General features: G+C 44.1%; 1 protein-coding gene across 3 annotated transcripts; it reads right to left on the bottom strand.

Annotated features, from left to right (window-relative positions):
- Positions 1-1,427: 1,427 nt before the first annotated feature.
- On the bottom strand, positions 1,428-18,166 carry LOC129857933 (E3 ubiquitin-protein ligase BRE1A-like). Of its 3 annotated transcripts, none has more exons than XM_055926637.1 (22): positions 18,060-18,166; positions 17,204-17,390; positions 16,975-17,043; positions 16,765-16,863; positions 16,494-16,641; positions 10,859-11,044; positions 10,393-10,508; positions 10,117-10,263; positions 9,839-9,913; positions 9,419-9,664; positions 8,678-8,857; positions 8,396-8,531; positions 8,149-8,270; positions 7,812-7,968; positions 7,473-7,731; positions 7,244-7,361; positions 6,696-6,845; positions 6,192-6,404; positions 5,875-6,000; positions 5,577-5,717; positions 5,306-5,410; positions 1,428-2,535 (listed from the first exon to the last, which is right to left on the bottom strand). In XM_055926637.1, exons 2-22 carry the CDS (start codon positions 17,378-17,380, stop codon positions 2,359-2,361), a joined length of 3,147 nt encoding a protein of 1,048 aa, XP_055782612.1. In that variant the 5' UTR covers positions 17,381-17,390; positions 18,060-18,166; the 3' UTR covers positions 1,428-2,358. The 3 variants fall into 3 exon arrangements, with proteins under 3 accessions (XP_055782612.1, XP_055782613.1, XP_055782614.1); XM_055926638.1 differs by having other exon boundaries at positions 6,192-6,401; XM_055926639.1 differs by having other exon boundaries at positions 9,545-9,664.
- Positions 18,167-22,569: the final 4,403 nt, after the last annotated feature.

The following is a 22,569-nucleotide window of genomic DNA, read 5'->3' as shown; positions in this document are numbered from 1 at the left end:
ATTCTGTTCAGGAGTAAAAATGTGGTTAACAAATCACAAGTTGCATGGACTTATTTTGTATACAAATAAGTGGTTAACATGATTTTTTTTTAACCCCATCTCTTACAATTATCTGTAAGGTTCCTCAATCTGGCAGTGAATTTCAAGTACAGATTCAACCACAAAGACCAGGGAGGTTTTTCAATGCCTCAAATGGTAGATAAAAAAGCATACGCTGAATATCCCTTTAATATGGTGGTTATTAATTAGGCTTTGGATGGTGTATCAATACAACCAGTATCAATACAACCAGTCTACAAAGATACAGGTGACCTTCTTAACTCAGTTGCCGGAGAGGAAGGAAACTGCTCAGGGATTTCACCATGAAGCTAATCTCTCGTGGACAGATTCCCATGTAAACGGCAAGTGAAGTGACAACGTCGCAAGAATTTTACTTCTGGGTAACTGAGATTACCATGAGGCCAATGATGATTTTAAAACAGTTTGAGTTTAATGGTTGTGATATGAGAAAACTGAGGATGGTTCAACAACATATTAGCTACTCCACAATACTAACCTAGATGGAATCCTGTACTGAATAAAAATATTCTAAAACATGCATCCTGTTTCTAACAACACACTTAAGTAACACTACAAAAATGTAGCCAAGGAATTCACTTTTTGTCCTGAATACAAAGCACATCATTGAGTACCATGTCTTATTTTCAAGCATGGGGGTGGCTGCATCATGTTATGGGTATGCTTGTCTTCGGCAAGGACTAAGGAGTTTTTTGGGGGTGGATGAAAATAAACAAAATACAGCTAAGCACTAGCAAAATCCTAGAAGGAAACCTGGTTCAGTCTTCTTTCCAACAGACACTGGGAGACAAATTCACCTTTCAGCAGGACAATAACATAAAACAGGGCCAAATCTACACTGGAGTTGCTTACCAAGACAACATTGAATGTTCCCGAGTGGCCTAGTTACTGTTTTGAGTTAAATCGGCTTGACTATGTATGGCAAGACAAACAGCCGTAATCGCTGCCAAAGGTGTTTCTAACCTATTGTCTCAGGGGGTGAATATTTATCTAATCAAGATATATTCGTTTTATTTTTCATAAATCTTTCATAAAAGTTAGAATTTTTCTTCTCTTTGACATTTCAGAGTATTTGGTGTAGATTGTTCCAACAAAAATTACAATTAAATCAATTATAATCCCACTTTGTAACAACAAAATGTGGAAAAAGTTAAGGGGTGTGATTACTTTCAGAAGGCACTGTATAATAAAGGTTTGGAGACTTGAGATTTGCACACTAGAATTTGTGGTCTCTTCAACACATGTTAAAGGTTAAAACAGAAATATGATTTTGATGATAATGAATAGGCTATGTAGCTTATAAAATGCACAAACTCGACTGATAAAGAACTAATCGCAAGACAAGTATCTAGTTTTGATGGTAGTTTAATAACTTGTGGAGCAGCAATATTACACATTAGCATCAATTCAAGGTATTTGTAGCCCGTCAGTGTGTCCCTGAAGAGGCAGCTTTAAAAAAGAAAATACATGCATACAAATACAAGGAAAACATTGACTGGTCACACAAGGGTGCATGCTGATCAAGGGACTCACTGTTGATTTTCTAACCATCTAAGCAAATAGTTAGTCCGTTTTTCTTACTCCCTCAAACACACACGTGTAAGCAGACATGCCGAGAGAAGCTGAAAATATCAGACATTATAAAAAGGTTATCAGGGTCTTCAGTGCATCATTGCAGGCCTTCAGGACTAGAATTCAGTGAAAGGTATGCATTGATCTAGTCCATCTAAAAAAAGGGAGAGGGCGATAGTATTTTTATTTTATTTTTATAAACACCAATAGCTACAGTCAACTATGGAAAAGCTTCATGTCAAACCCTTCAAGTCAAACCTAACTTTTCCCCCACACAAGGCCCTATGTACTGTAACCCTAGTATTGAACCACAGGCACAGTGTCTCCTAAAAGCTTTCCTTCCAGCCAGGCAGAGCACAGCCAGCAAATATAACCATGATCATGATCTCTATAAGACAATGTAATGTAGGCCCAGTCCAGAAACAACTCTAAGCCCCCCCCCCCCCCCCCCCAGCAACATGACGGAAATTCCACCTAGCCAATCAGAGCGCAAGGTGGATCTATTTCCATATTGATTACATGCCCAGCCGATTTTCTCAAATTTCCACACGTGTCTAGTCTCATTCCATCTCACACGCTAGTAGCGGGGGTGATAAAAGACAGTTTTGTTCAGCTGGAAAGAAAGCCTGTGTGGACACTGCTGACCTCCAGGCACTACTATCCTACCCCCTACGCTCCCTGCATTTAGGTCTCCCCCCTCCTCCCGCTCTATTCGATGTAGATGCGGTGGAAGTCGTTGGCGCCGAAGGCGGCGTTGCACTTGGGGCACTTCCTCTGGCGCGTGTCGTAGCGTGTCTTGACGCACTCAAAGCAGAAGACGTGGAAACACTTGGTCAGGACGGCGTCCTTTACCCGGGAGTTACAGCACGGGCAGGTCAGACGCGCCTGGGGGAGGGAGAAAGAGAGGGGGAGGGAGAACGAGAAGGAGAGGGAGAGAGAAAGAGAGGGTTAAAGAGAAAGAGAGGGGGAAAGAGAGAGAAATGGAGGCCAGAAAGATAAGGAGAGCAATGAGAGAGATTGATAGAACAGGTGAGTTAGGGCTGAAATACACCACATGATTTTTTGCTGGGTCTACGGGCTCAGAAAACATATCACGTTTAACGACTCAGTCAAGCCAAATCCTAGTTAACGAGTAATCTGTAAAGGCACTGCCGCGGGGCAGTACGATTGGACAATTGGGACAGAATTGGCTGTATTTGCATGTGTAGTAAGGAAAACATCATGGCAACTGAGGAAAATGCTGCGTTCCTTTATGTACATTGTTATCAGGGGTCTGGTGCAGCTAGTGCACAACGCTCCTCCACTTCTCAGAATGGTGCTCGTTTATAAAAAGTTTAGATTTTTTCCAAATCAATGTCTCACAAGATCTCTTAATGATTCATTAGTATAAAAACGTTAGACAAAACGTTAGACAAACGTTAGACAAAAAAACATCACGTAATTAGGCTACTTACGCCATTTTATTTGTATGATTGTGATGAAATGGTAAAAAAAAAAAAAAATCACATGCGGCCAGAGCTCAACAGTTGATTTTTAAAATTTTTATTATATAAGTGGAAGTGTAGCTTCTTAACTCCCTCTGCTCTAAAATCCAGTAGTTAAACAGTAGTTAGGTTACTTAGCCTACATACTTCAAGAAGAATAAGATTACAAATGCATATTCCCATGAAACTGATTGGGATCTAGTGGTTAGCATGCAGATGCTGCATGGATGTTTCACCCATAAAAGGTGAAGAGGACAATATGGATTGTCGATTCTGCAAAAAGAGCTTGAGAAAAGAACAGGCTTAAATGCAACTTGTAACATAGCCCAGCAGACCAGCTAACTCATGCGTGTGTGTGCGTGTGCGTGTGTGTATACAGTGCCTTCGGAAAGTATTCAGAAGCCTTGACTTTTCTCACATTTTGTTACATTACAGCCTTATTCTAAAATTGATTAAATAGTTCCCCCCCCTCAATCTACATACAATACCGCATAATTCCAAAGAAAAACATAATAAAAAATAATTTAAAAATATTGATAAAAACACTGAAATATTACATTTACATAAATATTAAGACCCTTTACTCAGTACTTCGTTGAATCACCCTTGGCAGCGATTCCAGCCTCGAGTCTTCTTGGGTATGATTCTACAAGTTTGGCCCACCTGTATTTGGGGAGTTTATACCATTCTTCTCTGCAGATCCTCTCAAGCTCTGTCAGGTTGGATGGGGAGAGTCGCTGAACAACTATTTTGAGGTCTCTACAGAGATGTTCAATCAGGTTCAAGTCCGGACTCTGGCTGGGCCACTCAAGAACATTCAGAGACTTTTCCCAAAGCCACTTCTGAGCTGTCTTGGCTGTGTTCTTAGGATCTGTGTCCTGTTGAAAGTTGTACCTTCGGCCCAGTCTGAGGTCCTGAGCGCTCTGGAGCCAGTTTTCATCAAGGATCTCTCTGTACTTTGCTCAGTTTATGAGTTCTGACCCGGGGAAGACGGGGCGGGGTTCTGACCTGGCGGGGAGATGGAGAGGGATCCTGACCCGGGGGGGGAGATGGAGAGGGGTCCTGACCCCGGGGGGGAGACGGGGAGGGGTCCTGACCCCGGGGGGGGAGATGGAGGGGGGGCGAATTCTGACCCTACCGAGATGGGGTAGCTTCTGACCCCGAAAGACCAGGAGTTTTTCCCCCTGACTACCTCAAGGTTGAAGATACCCAGGTTAGGACAAGTAATGCTTTAGAAAATAAACAGCGTCATTTATGACTAGCATAGCTGGTCCCTTAGTTTAGAATTCTTCTTCGTGCTTCTACACCTGCATCGCTTGCTGTTTGGGGTTTTCGGCTGGGTTTCTGTACAGCACTTTGAGATATCAGCAGATGTAAGAAGGGCTTTATAAATACATTTGATTGATTTATCTTTGCCTCGATCCTGACTAGTCTCCGAGTCCCTGCTGCTGAAAAACACCCCCACAACATGATGCTGCCACCACCATGCTTCACCATAGGGATGGTGCCAGGTTTCCTCCAGATGTAATGCATGGCATTCAGGCCAGAGTTCAATCTTGGTTTCATCAGACCAGAAAATCTTGTTTCTAAAGGTCTGAGTCTTTAGGTGCCTTTTGGCAAACTCCAAGCGGGCAGTCATGTGCCTTTTACTGAGGAGTGGCTTCCGTCTGGCCACTCTACCATAAAGGCCTGATTGGTGGAGTGCTGCAGAGATTGGGTATTGTGTGTAGATTGCTGTGGAAAATGTTTTACTTAATCCATTTTAGAATAAGGCTGTAACGTAACAAAATGTGGAAAAAGTCAACGGGTCTGAATACTTTCCCGAAGGCACTGTATATGTGTGTGTGAGAGTGATGAACTTGTGGGGTAGGTGAAGGGAAACTTTATACTTCTGAGTAGCTCTTTGGCTGACGTTGGGACATGCCTCTTATCTGCTTTGAGCACTCCTCACACAAATATATTTAACATGTTTGAAAAAGTGTGGCAGGCATCAACTGCAAATCGGGTATGAGCTTCACTTTACGGGCTGCAGTGTTACGTTTTACTTCGGGTTTGATCGGGACATGTAGATCAGGCTAAAACCGTGTAGTATTCGCCCAGTTTAACTTTATAGTAGCATTTTTAAAGACCCGTATTACACCTGGTGTAAAAAGTGTGTTCATCCAGACTACCTTGTAATCGTTGATTTCCTCGTTGAGGATGTCATCGCCGTTGCGGACGGTCTCGGCAGGTTTCTTGGCCTTCTCGATCTTCCGCCGCAGTTTGGAGATGTCCTCCTAAAACACAGCAGGGGAACGAAGAAAATAGTCCAGCAGGGTGCTCCAATCAGTAAATAAACTGAATTGTTATTTTGTTCAAGTGGATTTGAATTGTCTGTGTGTGTGCGTGGTTACACGTGCACATGGACAGTTAGCAAAATGTGGCATGTGTTTGTGGCCTCACCTGTGCGCGGCGTGCATTGAAGGACTGCTTCTCTTTGGAGATGCTGTTCTCAATGACCTCCTCCCTGACGGTGCCCAGTCTCTGCTGCACCTGGTCCAGCTGACTACGCACCTCCTCCGACAGCACCGTTGACTCCTGGGTCTGGAGGGGGGCGCAGAAAGCAGATACTTTGCACGTTGGCATTTTCAAGGAAGTTTGTGTTCTTTGTGTGAAGTACTTATCTATACTCGTTGTGTGTGTGCCCATGGTGTGTGTGTGTGTATGCGGGTGTCATTTTCCACAGGTGTGTTTTTTCTACCTTGCGTTTGTTCATGTCCAGAGCTTGTGTCCTCAGAGCCAGCTCTCTCTCTGCAGTACCGATGGTGCCCTGGAGGAGGCGCTCCTTCTCCTCCAGCTTCCTCACCACCTGCAGCTGGGCATCCACCTGTGGAAGACAGATCGAGAGATGGAGAGAGAGCGACAGAGAAATAATGAGAGATGGCCAGACATAGGCTCCATTGTTTGCTAGTGTCAAGCTACTGTCTTTCCCTAACACAAAAAGTCAGCCTGAACAGTGCACCTGCCATTTAGAAGTTCAAATCCCTTTCCTGCACTGTTTCAATCACCTGCTCTCACCTGCGTTTTGAGCGTGAGCAGCTGGTCGGCGAGCTCCTCCTTCTCTTCCTTGAGCAGCTTGTGGATCTGGTTGGACTTGATGCGTTCCGACATCAGTTTGAAGTTGGCGTCGTCCTTTTCCCTGAGCTGCTGCATCAGCCGGATGTTCTGTTCCTGCATGTCCTCAAAGGCCTGGCCCGTCACATCCATCTCACTCAGCAACGCATCCTCCTCCTGGGGAGAAGGGGGAGAGACAGGGGGGAGGGAGAGAGAGAGAGTAGGAAGAGCGAGGGGAGGGTAGCAGAGGGGTGGAAGGATATAGGGAAGTAGGGAGAGGGTAGTGGAGGGGTGGCGAAGAAGAGCGATGGAGGGGTGGTAAAGAGGGAGTGAAGTAGGTTGACAGAAATGGATCGATGGAAGGAGGGAGGAGCAAAGAGGGGGGGAAATGACGGTGAGAGAAATTAGTCAAAAGTATAATGCTCAAATGCACACAAAGACATGCACACACACAACCCAGACACACACCTGCTTGGCCAGGGAGAGCTTCTTGTTGAGGATGTTGATTTGTTCCTCGACAGAGCAGATCTTCCGGAGTGCCTCCTCATCAGCCATCTTCTTCCCCTCCCTCCTCTCCCTCTCCTCCAGATCCCTTAGACGCTGCTTCAGCTCCTCTGCCTGACAGTGAATACAAAGCCGTTATCACCATCAATAAATCGCTTCCCCTTGAGCAAAATATGTTGAAAATACGTCTTTTTGGTTGAAAATACGTCTTTTTGGTTGAAAATACGTCTTTTTGGTTGAAAAGACAGTGAAAATATGGCCTTCCAACATCTTGTGCGCACTGGGTTATTATCACTCAATATTAACTCAATATGCAGCGAGCACATAGTGGTTACATCACTGTTATACCATCAATCAATTACTACCATTCAATACTAACAAGCCAATACACAGAGCATTACCATCATCACTATCGTACAACTAACCAATCAATTAAACCCATCAACAGCACACAATTCTTGCTGGCGAAGTTTCACTTCTCTTTTTATAAGTAGCGTCAGCCAAGTGTGTACCTCTGACTTGGCCTTCTTCTCAGCGGCCATGAGCTGGACTTTGTCCCTCTGCTCTTTGGGCGCGGAGCGGTACATATCCAGCAGTAGCTTCATTTCCCTCTGAGACTCCTGGGCTTTCCTACAGGGACATAGCCTTCGTCAGCCACGCCTACTGTCCTCCTCCTCATTATCATCATCATCACCCCAATTATCAATCGCCAATCATGACTGTCACCACAATCAAACTTACTTTAGCTCCGCCCGGACAATTTTCAGTTGCTCCACCTCCTTCCTCTTCGGTCCTCCAATCACAAACGGGCGCTCCGGAGCAACCTCCTCCAATTGGTTGCTGGTCCCAGCCTTCTCCTTCTCCTCGGTCCCACCCCCTCCACGGGTTGGCCTCTCTCTCTCCCGTTCCTTTTCCTTCTCTTTCTTCACCTCTTTTTCTTTCTCCTCCTCTTTGATTTCTCCCTCGGTTTCTGTCCCAGGCTCTGTCTTCACTGAGGTACCTACAGAGAGAGAGGAGGAATATCAGTTAATAAGGAGTTAATAAAGAGTCCATGAATGATTAACACTTAATAACACGTACTAGTGCTGGTGGGCGTGGCTGAACCATTGTCAGACTCCATCTTGATGGTGACATCAGCAGAGGCAGCGGGCGTAAGGGGGGAGGTGGTCTCTTCCTTTAGGTCCAGCTCCGTACTGGATTGTGATTGAAGGATAGCACTGCCCTTCGTAGTACGAGCCTATGAGAGGAGGGACTCGCACAGATGAATATTGCAGATAGACAATATCTTGCTCTTTATGGTCTTCACTCCCTTACAGTCTCTCTTCTTCCCTCCCTGCATGCCTCTTACACCCTCACTCTCTCCATCTCCCTCTTTCTCTCGCTCGCTCGCTCTCTCTCTCCCTCCCTCCCCCCTTACCTGGCTGAGGTCAGTCTGTGCCTCTCTGAGTGTCAGTTTGTATTTCACAACCTCTCCCTTCATATGCTGGTTGTGTGTCTGCAGGGTGCTGATCAGGTGACGCATCTCCCTGTTGATAGGACCTGAGAGAGGGATAGAGAGAGAGAAAAGTGATTACGTTTTTCAAGGAGTATCTCAAAACTGTGCCTAAACACTAGCCGGTGAGCGTGAGGCCAAATTTATTTTCATTTGTGGTGAAGACGCTGACCTGCTTGTTCGTTGGCAGCGAGGGTCTGTTCAAATTCGATCCGGAGCATCTCATACTCCTTCCTGACCTGGGCCAGAGTGTCCTCTAGCTGGAACACCTCAGTACGCACCTTCCTCTGGAGAGACACCTCGTCATTCTGGAACACAGACAAGAGGCGGTTACACACACAGCCTTGTCGTTGTTGAATAAAGAGGCTAAACTCACACACATCACTCTCGATTAAAAAGACATTCAAGTCAGACACACGCGCTTACAGGCACTAACGCATGCACACAAACACACCTCCATGTGTTCTAGCTGTCGGAGGCGTGCCGTCCTGGTGGTGTTGAGGCGTGTGCGCGTCTCGTCCAGCTGAGACTTGAGGCCCACAGACTCGTTGTAGAGGACAGAGAACTGGGACTGGAGACAACGGTACTCTGAGCTCTCCCTCACCACCCCCTCAGCACGACTCAACAACTCCACCTGACAGAGAGAGGCAGAGAAAGAGAAAGAAGGAGAAGGAAGACAAGAGAAAAATGAAATGGAGTGAGAGAGAGGTGAAGATACAGACAGCATGAGAGAGGAAGAGAAGTGAGAGAGACAGATCAAAGATAGGGATAGAAGTGAGAGAGGGATAGAAAAGAGGGAGAGAAGTGAGAGAAACAGAAGTGAGAGAGAGACAGAAAAGAGCGGGAGAGAAGTGAGAGACAGATCAAAGAAAGAAATGAGAGAGAGAGAAAAGAGAGGGAGAGAAGTGAGAGACAGATCAAAGAGGGATAGAAGTGAGAAACAGATCAGAGAGGGAGAGAAGTGAGAGAGAGACAGATCAAAGAGAGGGATAGAAGTGATAGAGAGAAAAGAGAGGGAGAGAAGTGAGAGAGACATATCAAAGAGAGGGAGAGAAGTGAGAGAGAGATAGATCAAAGAGAGGGATAGAAGTGAGAGACATAAAAGAGAGGGAGAGAAGTGAGAGAGAGGAGACACGGATTGGTAGTGAGCAAAGCAACAGAGAAAGCAGTAAATACCATCCATCTATCTATTTACCTTCATTTGACTGGTTTGGATGGCTGAATAAGGACGTGGGACCTCAGCTAATCCAATGGCTGGGTTGGGGGAGAGAGCCATAGGATTCTGGCGGCCTAGGCCCTGGGTCAGGCTCTGCAGGCTCACCTTCATGTTGTTGTTCTCCTGGTTAAACGTCTGCAGGTCCTGCTGCCGCCGCTGCAGCTCGCTCAGACGGTTCTCCGCCAGCTCCCTGTTCTCCTCCAACTCACTGTTCATCTCCTCAAACTGACAGGGAGAGAGGAGAAGAGAGGGATGACGAGGGAGGAGGGGGGGGGACAGAGAAAGAGGGGGTTAAGGGGAAAGGAGAGGAAGAGGGAAGGAGAATGAAAGAGTTATAACTCCAGGTCCGTGCAGTTTCTGACAAGTACAAATGGCAGAACAAAGAGGATATTCTTGTACCTTTCTCTTGTTGATGGTGATGGTTCCACACACACTGCTGGCCTCCCCACACACCTTGTAGCCTTTACTGTTCACCTGGGAGGAATTACACAGTGGCCATGGAATAAACACTGTTACATTCACATGAATATCGTTCTGTGTTATATGAACACAATGACACAGAAATACTTCATTACAATATGGTAGACCACAGAAGATGTCAAAACACACATTACTGCAAAGAGAGAGAGAGACTCAGTCTGACGTGGATTCACAAAAACATACAGCCGCAGTCTTACCCTCTCCAGGACTTCTCCCAGGTGTGTGTTGAGGCGGTTCTCTCTGCGTCGGATCTTCTCCATGTCCCACTGGAGCTCCTCGATGAGGCCCTGCAGCTCACTGACCCGCGTATCTGCCCTCGCCACTGCCCTGCCCAGAGAACGAGACTACAGATGGACAGGGACACAGAATCACTGTTAATATGATCGCGGTGGTGATCCATTAGTAATGTACATAGTGTAGCGGGAGATAAATAAAACAGAACCGACGTGTTTTGATGCAAGACATCAAATCACCTCGCTAGTCATGTGACTGTGCTTCTGCTGAAGGTCCTCAGTCAGCTGACGCAGCCGGTCATTCTCACTGGACAGGAGGGTGTTGAGCTGGGCGGCGACCTGCCACACGGAGCCCTCTGGAAATACAAGACTCGATGTCATGACATTACTACTACTCCTGACTTTACTCACACAACAAGGAACTGCCTCAAGGAACTCACTCACTCAAGGAACTCATTCACTCACTCAAGGAGCTCACTCACTCCCTCAAGGAACTCACTCACTCACAATACTACCTTCTACCCAAAACGACAAAAGACCCTCAACACCCTTGTTGCTCTCACCATCCCGAAAACCCTACCCTCCACACCTACCCACAATCCTCACTGCTTACACTCCTTCACGTCTCACTCCCTCACTCCTCTAACCCCTACCCTCTCCCCCCTCCATGCCTCCCTTTCCCCCCAGCCCCTCTCTCCCCTGTCACCTGCTCCAGAGTCCTGGTCCTTCTTCAGCTGCTCCACGGTGGTCTTCAGGCTGTCGTAGATCTCCACCACGCGGTTGGCCTGCTTCTGGCTGGACTCCACCCTCTCTTGCAGCTCTGCCTCCATCTCCTCGCTGCTGCTGCTGGCCAGCGTGGCCAGGAAGGATGTGGTCGTCTCCCCCTGGTGGCCTGGAGGACAACCACAAGGTGAAGACAGGAGTTAATACTACTCTGAACTAGAGGTCTCCATGGGACTGATTTCTTCAGTCCCACAATGTTGTTTCAGGTGTAAGTGACGCAGCTCAGGCAAGATCCACCCAAAATGTAAATAATATTGCCTAAGAAATCGGTTTAAAGACCAGCGATTCTCACGTGGCCCATTATATTAGACTATGGGTATTATTGGGCTATATCAGCCAATAGGCTAAACGTAGTTTGAAAGAGCAGAGTTGAGGCAAAATAGAATAGCATAGCGGACACTTTCACTTGAGATATGTTTTGGATAACTTTTAGGGTTGGGACGATTTGCAGGCAGAGTAAAATAAATGTGTTATTAATATTTATTTCTAGTCAATGTCAGAGCCTAAATTATAGCAGGGCTCCAGACTGACCATTTAGTCACATTTTGCGTCCCTTTAACTTGGCTGTGCGAGTTAAATGTTTGATTGACCGCACTGGTGCGAGCTGCACATTCTACCTGGTTGCCTCAATCAAAAAAAAATGTTTTTTGGGCAGAAAAAAACATGAATACGTTAAAACAGTAAAGTGCATTATCCTCATGATTCCTGTAATAAAAGTGTCCGCCCTGCCGCTGTGCCTACCTGTTTTGCTGGGGCAAGCTGATGTAATGAGCGAGCCTCTCACACTCTCTCTCCTCCCTTGTGATTGTATATCATTTCAAAATGCAAAATGTAGTATGATATTTATTTCGAAAGGATTGTATTTGAGTTCAAAGCACACTGTTTTACAATCATGATATCTTAGAAGAAATATACAGAGAGCACAAACTGCAGAGTGAAGGAAATGCAGCCAAAAAAGTGCTCAGCATATGTGGGAACTCCTTCAAGACTACTGAAAAAGTATTCCAGGTGAAGCTGGTTGAGAGAATGCCAAGAGTGTGCAACGCTGTCATCGAGGCAAAGGGTGGCTACTTTGAAGAATCTGAAATCTAAAATATATGTTTAACTTGTTAAATGTAATTTGTTTAACACTTTTTTGGGTTACTACATGATTCCATATGTTATTTCATAGTTTTGATGTCTTCACTATTATTCTACAATGTAGAATTTAGTAAAAATAAAGAAAAACCCTTGAATGAGTATGTATGTCCAAACTTTTGACTGGTACTGTTATCTACTTCCCCAGAGTCAAACTAACTTGTGGATACCATTTTTATGTCTCTGTGTCCACTATGAAGGAAGTTAGAGGTAGTTCTGCATACCAATGCTAACTAGCATTAGCGCAATGACTAGAAGTCAATGGGCATCTGCTAGCATGAGAAGTATCCCTTTAACAAAAGATTGTAAACTACTTTATAAGATGATAATTCAAATTGATTCTATTGTGTGACACTGCTAAAACATTTTTTTCTTTCTCGATGCCACCAAATTATGGGCTGGTGCGACCAACTGAAAAAGTTAGTGCCAGCAGGGGAAAATGTTAGTCTTGTATAGTCCTGTATAATAGCCTATCATATTTAGGAAGTTAATTCTCCACGGAAAGACAACTGCACCGTGCTTTGCCGCCCATGCATATAGCCTACAGGCTATTTCATTGAGAAAATACATATCAGCTATACATGATACATATTAAAATACATATTAAATACATGATCTCGCATGCTCAACAAAAGAGAGGAGAGGTAGGCTACTGAACTCAAAGGAGCAAGAATGAGCCTATCTGAATAGTATGACAAATAGGTGCTTTTAACAGCAGGGATGCAAACTGTCGAGGGCGCAAACACAAGTAAATTGCAAAAAAAATGTGCTTATATTCAGAGTGGGGTTGTCACGATACCAACATTTTACTAACGATGTGATTACATTTACATTTAATGTGATACCAGGTCAAGTATCACTATAGCGTTTTCAATACGTTCTGCACAAAAACCTGACCCTGATATTCACACCACTACCCAATAAAAAACATTGAATTTAACTTCACACTGCTTACTGCTCAATAGAATAGGCTACTGCAGAAAATTGCAGATTTTCTAATATCCAAAGGACTACCTGTGATTTAGCAGGAGGAATGTAGTAAGGAATAGAAATGCATCATTTTATATTTTTTACCTCTTGGGGATGTCATTCGAAAACATAATGTTAACTAGGTCCCAAGAAACAAAGAGATGTTCTGTTGAATCTGATTATTAATCTTGATGGTTGTACAGTCATCTCAAATAAAACTGTGAAGGACCTTGGCGTTACTCTGGACCCTGATCTATCTTTTGAGGGGAAAAAATCAAGAAACTTTGTCCAAAAATGATGCAGAAAAATGTATCCATGCTTTTGTCACTTCTAGGTTAGACTACTGCAATGCTCTACTTTCCGGCTACCCAGACAAAGCACTAAATAAAGTTCAGTTAGTGCTAAACACGGCTGCTAGAATCTTGACTAGAACCAAACAATTTGATCATATTACTCCAGTGCTAGCCTCTCTACACTGGCTACCTGTTAAGGCAAGGGTTGATTTCAAGGTTTTACTGCTAACCTACAAAGCATTACATGGGCTTGCTCCTACCTATCTTTCCGATTTGGTCTTGCCGTACATACCTACACGTACGCTACGGTCACAAGACGCAGGCCTCTTAACTGTCCCTAGAATTTCTTAGCAAACAACTGGAGGCAGGGCTTTCTCCTATAGAGCTCAATTTTTAATTGAATGGTCTGCCTACCCATGTGAGAGACGCAGACTCGGTCTCAACCTTTAAGTCTTTATTGAAGACTCATCTCTTCAGTAGGTCCTATGATTGAGTGTAGTCTGACCCAGGAGTGTGAAGGTGAACGGAAAGGCACTGGAGCAACGAACCGCCCTTGCTGTCTCTGCCTGGCCGATTCCCATCTCTCCACTGGGATTCTCTGCCTCTAACCCTATTACAGGGGCCAGGTCACTGGCTTACTTGTGCTCTTCCATGCCATCCCTAGGAAGGGTGCGTCACTTGAGTGGGTTGAGTCACTGACGTGATCTTCCTGTTCGGGTTGGCGCCCCACCCTTGGGTTGTGCCGTGGCGGAGATCTTTGTGGGCTATACTCGGCCTTGTCTCAGGATTGTAAGTTGGTGGTTGAAGATATCCCTCTAGTGGTGCGGGGGCTGTGCTTTGGCAAAGTCGGTGGGGTTATATCCTGCCTGTTTGGCCCTGTCCGGGGGTATTGTCAGACGGGGCCATAGTGTCTCCCGACCCCTCCTGTCTCAGCCTCCAGTATTTATGCTGCAGTAGTTTATGTGTCGGGGGGCTAGGGTCAGTTGGTTATATCTGGAGTACTTCTCCTGTCTTATCCAGTGTCCTGTGTGAATTTAAGTATGCTCTCTCTAATTCTCTCCTTCTCTCTTTCTTTCTCTCTCTCGGAGAACCTGAGCCCTAGGACCATACGTCAGGACTACCGGGCATGATGACTCCTTGCTGTCCCCAGTCCACCTGGCCTTGCTGCTGTTCCAGTTTCAACTGTTCTGCCTGCGGTTATGGAACCCCTACCTGTCCCAGACCTGCTGCTTTCAACTCTTAATGATCGGCTATGAAAAGCCAACTGACATTTAATCCTGATTATTATTTGACCATGCTTGTCATTTATGAACATTTTGAAAATCTTGGCTCTCTCTAATTCTCTCCTTCTCTCGGAGGACCTGAGCCCTAGGACCATACGTCAGGACTACCGGGCATGATGACTCCTTGCTGTCCCCAGTCCACCTGGCCTTGCTGCTATTCCAGTTTCAACTGTTCTGCCTGCGGTTACGGAACCCCTACCTGTCCCAGACCTGCTGTTTTCAACTCTTAATGATCGGCTATTTTATTTTTTTATTTTTTTTATTTTACCGTTATTTTACCAGGTAAGTTGACTGAGAACACGTTCTCATTTGCAGCAACGACCTGGGGAATAGTTACAGGGGAGAGGAGGGGGATGAATGAGCCAATTGTAAACTGGGGATTATTAGGTGACCATGATGGTTTGAGGGCCAGATTGGGAATTTAGCCAGGACACCGGGGTTAACACCCCTACTCTTACGATAAGTGCCATGGGATCTTTAATGACCTCAGAGAGTCAGGACACCCGTTTAACGTCCCATCCGAAAGACGGCACCCTACACAGGGCAGTGTCCCCAATCACTGCCCTGGGGCATTGGGATATTTTTTAGATCAGAGGAAAGAGTGCCTCCTACTGGCCCTCCAACACCACTTCCAGCAGCATCTGGTCTCCCATCCAGGGACTGACCAGGACCAACCCTGCTTAGCTTCAGAAGCAAGCCAGCAGTGGTATGCAGGGTGGTATGCTGCTGGCTTGCTTCTGAAGCTAAGCAGGGTTATGAAAAGCCAACTGACATTTAATCCTGATTATTATTTGCCCATGCTTGTCATTTATGAACATTTTGAAAATCTTGGCTCTCTCTAATTCTCTCCTTCTCTCTTTCTTTCTCTCTCTCGGAGGACCTGAGCCCTAGGACCATACGTCAGGACTACCGGGCATGATGACTCCTTGCTGTCCCCAGTCCACCTGGCCTTGCTGCTATTCCAGTTTCAACTGTTCTGCCTGCGGTATGGAACCCCTACCTGTCCCAGACCTGCTGTTTTCAACTCTTAATGATCGGCTATGACAAAGCCAACTGACATTTATTCCTGATTATTATTTGACCATGCTTGTCACTTATGAACATTTTGAACATCTTGACCATGTTCTGTTATAATCTCCACCCGGCACAGCCAGAAGAGGACTGGCCACCCCTCATAGCCTGGTTCCTCTCTAGGTTCCTTCCTAGGTTTTGGCCTTTCTAGGGAGTTTTTCCTAGCCACCGTGCTTCTACACCTGCATTGCTTGCTGTTTGGGGTTTTAGGCAGGGTTTCTGTACAGCACTTCGAGATATTAGCTGATGTACGAAGGGCTATATAAAATAAACTTGATTTGATTTGCTAATGTAGGGATAATGCTAATGACTGGTTAGGGATGTTGCTGGCTGATATCAGCTGTCACACGTGATATTGGATGAAGCACTCATTCTGGTATTCTCAATGTAGGACAAGTAGGGTGGCATTCTGTGCTCAGTCAATCATTTTCAACATGAGAAATATACCCCCCTCACCAATTTTTTAAAAAGTTTTTCTTCAGATCTACACGATTCAAGTGGATTACTTATTTTGAAATCAACACGCCGATATTCACCAAAAAGTATTGAGTTTGCATCCCTGTAATAGGCATACAACAGATAACAGCTCTCTACTCTGAACCAAAAATTATTTATTTAATCAATCTCTGTACATTGTACTCTTCTGCTCTACCTCTTGTGTTAGGTACCTTGTCACAAACTCATTAGAGTACCCTCTTCCTCGGTCTCTTGCTCCTGACCAAACTCACGTCCTCTCCTTTTAGTGTTCTCCTTTCTCCATCCCTCCTTTCTACATCTCTACATATCTTTCTCTCTTCCGCTGTACCTCTGTCTTTGGCTCTCTCCTGGTTGGAGTCGCCGTCGGGTTCTGGGGTGTCAGGCTTCAGGCTTCGCCCCTCTCCAGCCGGGGTTTCCACAGACTCGCTCCCTGACTCATCGTAGCGCCTTCCAATCAGGCACACATTGTCGTCAAACTAAGAGAAAGGGGAGAGAGAGGGAACTAGATGTTATTAAGAACATAGATAATAGTTGTACTTGCAAATGTTGATCTATGTGCAATGTTTTAATTGCATATTGTTCATTATTTGAATAGTTACCTGATTCCAGTATCTGTTCAGGATCAGTAGGCTTGCGTCATCAGTAGCTTGACGAGTCTCCAGTCTCTCGATTCTCTCTCTCAGCTCATCCTCAATCACCTGCAAAGCATCAATCCCCTTGTTGAGTATTATAGATGTATGGGATGAAAACAGGGATTGTGTGTGTATGAGTGAGAGAGTGAGTGAGTGAGACAGACCGACTATATATACCTGTCTCTGATCGAGGGATTCTCCCAATTTCCTGTTCTTCACCTGGAGAGCTTTGACATCCTGTTCTTCCTGAGCACAAGAGAAAGAAACCAATCAAATGATGGAAACAACACGATCAATGACACCGCTGATTACCGTAGTCATAACAACTATCAGATGTAAAGACAGACAGACCGACAAACAGACACAGTAGGAGAAATACAGGCTAGGCACTTTTCAGCTCTCTCACCGAGTTGGAAACCCCTCCGAGTTTGATGACTGTTTCCACAGCAGTGCTCCCTCCTGCAGTAGAGCTGACCCCTGGACCCCCATCCTCTCCTCCCTCTCGCTCCCTCCGTTTCTCGGGGGGCGCACTGGAGGATGAAGAGGGGATGCTGGAGTCACACAGACGCTTCTGTCCCGACATCCTCACACCACTGCAGTAGATAAAGGGAAAGATTAAATATTAGTACATTAACATCCTGGCTTGATTCAGCGAAATTACGTTGCCACGAGCAGCACCGCAGATATTGCAATAACAGTGAGATGCAGGACGTTCTAATAGTCACGCACAGTATCTGCGCATGGGTTCCGCTTGAAGTTGTTAGAGCGCGGTAGCAAAGGCAGTCCGCTATGAAGATAGGCTAAAACTGCTCTTAGTTATTATGGACATTTACCCGCTATGCTGCTTACTATTTGACCCACGTCATATCGCTGAGTCTACCTTCAAATATTCGTTTTGGAAACACCACATAGCTAGCTACATAACGCCGTTATTAACGGTACATTAGCTAGCTAGAGTCATTAGCTAGCTATATAACTTCAAAAGAACAGACATTTGTTTTAATTCATGCCAAAGCCATTTCGGCTATTTGGCCATGTTCAATTAACCCGTTAAGCTAGATAATTGGCTAATTCACAAATACTTTGTAACTTAGATAGCAGTAACGTTTAGCTAATGTTAGCCAGTTAGTACGCTAGCTAATTCAAATAACCACACGCTATAAAATAGCCTTTCTGGGCAGAAACTTTACTGGGGCACTTTCAATCAATACATTTGATCTGTTATTTCATGTATATTCAGTGGTTTGATTTCAATTCCTTACCATATATAGTTATTTAGTGTTATTTACTGATTCTGTCTGTGAATGTTGATATTTCGCCTGTCTTCCAGAAACGGAAGTAGCCACTGACATTGAAAACCGAACCACAGGTATAACAATCTCTGGCTGAACCGCTCTTAATTTCAAAGGTCGCCACCACGTGGTGGGATAAATTAAATGCGCAATCATGCAGACTAATCAAATCAAATCACATTTTATTTGTCGCATACACATGCTTAGCAGATGTTATTGCGAGTGTAGCGAAATGCTTATGCTCCCAGATCCGACAGTGCAGCAGTATCTAACGGCTAATATCTAACAATTCCACACCAAAACCTAATATCTAACAAGTTCCACAGCAAAACCTAATACACACAATCTAGTAAAGGAATGGGATAAAAATATATAAACATAAAATATATGATTGAGCAGTGACAGAGCGGCTAAGATGCAATAGATAGTGTAGTATAGACTAGACTAGACCGCAGACTGCAGCTGGAGAACTAGAGAGAGATCATATTGCTACCAGGAATGTGACCAGGTCAGTGAGGGCAGCTGGAGACAGTCTTGGTTTTATGCGGATGGTGAAGTGGCTCTCTCGTTCTAACACATGCACACACCTCTCTCAAGTGAATGAGAGTCTGCTGGGAATGTACTCTGGCCGAGAGTGTTTGTAAGACCATTGTTCAGGGGTTCATGGTCCATCTTGTGTAAGCTTGATTTGCAAGAGGTTGTGCGTTAGCGTCCCACCCTGCCTACCTCATACCCAGGGTTCAAATACATTTGTCTGATTCAGTCATTCACACAACCCCTGCTGTGTAGCAGAGCACCCCTTCCCAATGTCATTCTCACACCTCGTTATTGTTTTGGCCTGTTATCTCGATCAATCTGAGCATTTCTTTCATGAATGTTATCTGTAGTGGGACAGGGATTTACAGTGTCTTCAGAAAGTATTCATACGCCATTTTGTTGTGTTATAGCATGAATTCAAAATGGATTCAAAAGTTGTTGTTTTTCTCACCCATTTACACACAGTACCCCATAATGGCAAAGTGAAAACAGGTTTTTAGAAATGTCAAATTGATTGATAATGAAATACTGAAATATCTCATTTTGATAAGTATTCACAACCCTGAGTCAATACATGTTAGAATCACTTTTGGCAGCGATTACAGCTGTGAGTCTTTCTGGGTAAGTCTTTAAGAGCTTTGCACACCTGGATTGTACACTATTTGCCCATTACATTTTTTAAATTCTTCAAGCTCTGTGAAATTGGTTGTTGATCATTGCTATTCAACCATTTTCAGGTCTTGCCATATATTGTCAATCAGATTTAAGTCAAAACTGAAACTCGGCCACTCAGGAATCTTCCCTGTTTTCTTGGTAAGCAACCTCAGTGTAGATTTGGCATTGTGTTTTAAGGTTATGGTCTTGCTGAAAGGTGAATTAATCTCCCAGTGTCTGGTGGAAAGCAGACAACCAGGTTTTTCTCTAGTATTTTGCCTGCGCTTTGCTCCATTACGTTTCTTTTTTATCCTGAAAAACACCCCAGTCCTTAACGATTACAAGCATACCCACAACTTAATGCAACCACCACTATGTTTGAAAATATGTAGAGTGGTACTCAGTAATGTATTGTATTGTATTTGCCCCAAACATAACACTTTGTATTCAGGATAAAAAGTAAATTGCTTTGCCTCATTTTTTTTGCAGTATTACTTTAGTGCCTAGTTGCAAACAGGATGCATGTTTTGGAATATTTGTACTCTGTATACTCTTCCTTTTTTTCACACAGCCAATTAGGTTAGTATAGGGGAGTAACTACAATGTTGTTGATCCATCCTCAGTTTTGTCCTATCACAGCCATTAAACTCTGTATCTGTTTTAAAGTCACCATCGGCCTCACGGGGAAGTCCCTGAGCGGTTTCCTTCCTCTCCGGCAATAAAGTCACCCTCTGCCTCATGGGGAAGTCCCTGAGCGGTTTCCTTCCTCTCTGGCAACTGAGTTAGGAAGGACGCCTGTATCTTTGTAGTGACTGGGTGTATTGATACACCATCCAAAGTGGCTCTGGATAAGAGCGTCTGCTAAATGACTTAAATGTAAATGTAATTAATAACTGCACCATGCTCATAGGGATATTCAATGTCAGGTTATTATTTTAATTTGAATTCTTTATCTACCAATAGGTGTCCTTTTTGCGAGGCACTGGATAACCTCCTTGGTCTTTGTGGGTGAATCTGTTTTTGAAATGCACTGCTCGACAGAGGGAGCTTACTGATAATTGTATGTGTGAGGTACAGAGATGAGGTAGTCATTAACCAATCATGATATTATTAACATTATTATTGCCCACAAGGTGAGTCCATGAAACATATTATGTGACTTGTTAAGCACATTTTTTTCTCTTGAACTTATTTAGGCTTGCCATAACAAAGGGGTTGAATACTTATTGACTCAATACATTTCAGCTTTTAATTTTTCAATAATTTGCAAACATTTAGAAAAACATCATTCCACTTTGATATTATAAGGTATTGTGTGTAGGTCAGTGACAAAAATAATCTACATTTAAACCATTTTAAATTCAGCCTGTAACACAACAAAATGTTGAAAAAGTCAAGGGGTGTGAATACTTTCTGAAGGCACTGTAGGTTGTCCCTGCCCATGGCCATTAAAGTAATATTTATCTATTCCAAGTAAATGATTACAATGTGTGCACCACATAACACAATTAAATTTCCACCAAATAAGTATTTTTCAAGCATGACTTACTTGGTTGGCACACATCAGTTGACCTTTGTCTTCCTGAACTGTTATAAAGTGATATAGCATGGTTCCAAAGGAACCTTATCAGAGCAATATATCAGATACTGCTGACCTATGCAGACATAAATTACTTATTAGTTGAGTTTTAGGGGATTCTGTAATTTCGACACCAATCCATTGTAGACGATAACTCCATTCTAAAACCGACAAACCTAGACGTAGAGACAGATGTCTCAGATGCCAAGGGGTTTGTATTGTGTATTTAAATACTGCCTTCTCGACATAGCTCATTCTACTGTACATTGCATTTTAGTTAACACTGTTTATACACACACCGCATATTTGATTATATACTGGATTCTTGTCATAGCTCGCTCTAATATATGTACTCCTGTACATATTCTTCTTAGTATATCTTGTGAGGGGAGGATGGCTCATAATAATGATTGGAATGGAGTGAATGGAATGGTATCAAACACATGAAAACCATGGCCCAGTACATCACTGGGGCCAAGCTTCCTGCCATCCAGGACCTCTATACCAGGCAATGTCAGAGGACAGCCCTAAACATTTATTTAATTTATTTTTTACTTAACACTTTTTTTCCCTTCAAACTTCTTAAAGCATTGTTGGTTAAGGGCTTGTAAGTAAGCATTTCACTGTAAGGTCTGCACATGTTGTATTCGGTGCATGTGACAAAATTTGATTCCATTTTTTAAATGTATTTGATACCATTCCACCAAATCCGTTCCAGACGTTACCACAAGCTCGTCCTCCCCAATTAAGGTGCCACCAACCTCCTGTGATGGAAACCAGGTGTTCAAACGTTCATAGATGACCAGTAGGCTCAAATAATAATAACCAGGGTTGTAAAGGGTGCAACAGGTCTGCACCTCAGGAGTAAATGTCAGTTGTCTTTTCATAGCCGAGCATTCAGAGGTCGATGCAGAAGGTGCGGTAGGTAGAGAGAGAAAGCGTCATAAACAGCAAGTCCGGGACAAGGTAGCAAATCCGGTTAACAGGTCAGGGTTCCATAGCTGCAGGCAGGACAGTTGAAACTAGAGCAGCAGCACGACAGGGTAGCACGTCTGGTGAACAGGTCAGGGAGGTTCCATAGCCACAGGCAAAACAGCAGAAACTGGATCTGGAGAAATTCCGTTCCAGCCATTACTATGAGCCTCCTCCCCATGTAAAGTGCCACCAGCCACCACTGGCATTTATTGCGTTTGAATTACTGTTACAGTGCTATTTGGGTTGTTTATTGGATTCGTTCAGATATTTCTTGATTTCTTTTTTGTTATTTGTTTGACATTTTACTGCTTTGTAAGGAGCTAGCTACATACGCATTTCACTGCACCCGCTATATCATCTGTTAAACTGTGTAAGCGACCAATTCGATTTGATTTGACGTACAGACAGATGTAGCCTACAGACAGAGACACACACACAATAGCAGGAAAGACAAGACAGTATGAAACCTGAAAAGCAACATAATAAATATGATCTGGATTTATTTTAAGGCACACACACACCCTCATCATGCACTCAACGCGTGCTGTAATGTATAACAAAGGGTTTGCTGAGTATACATGGTGTTCCTTTTATCTTGGAAGTCATACTATCAACTTCTAATACAACTCAAAGTCCACAAAAGATGCATTGATACACTAACAAGCCCCCGTCCGACTTTCTCGACCAATTGCAGCCTCCCGCCTCCGTCATCCCGTCCAATAAATAATGCTTTGT

This window comes from Salvelinus fontinalis, chromosome 6, assembly GCF_029448725.1.
Source record: "Salvelinus fontinalis isolate EN_2023a chromosome 6, ASM2944872v1, whole genome shotgun sequence".
In the NCBI taxonomy this organism is placed as follows: Eukaryota; Metazoa; Chordata; class Actinopteri; order Salmoniformes; family Salmonidae; genus Salvelinus; species Salvelinus fontinalis.
Note: the sequence above shows the minus strand (reverse complement) of the source record. Positions and strands in the feature narration are given on the sequence as shown.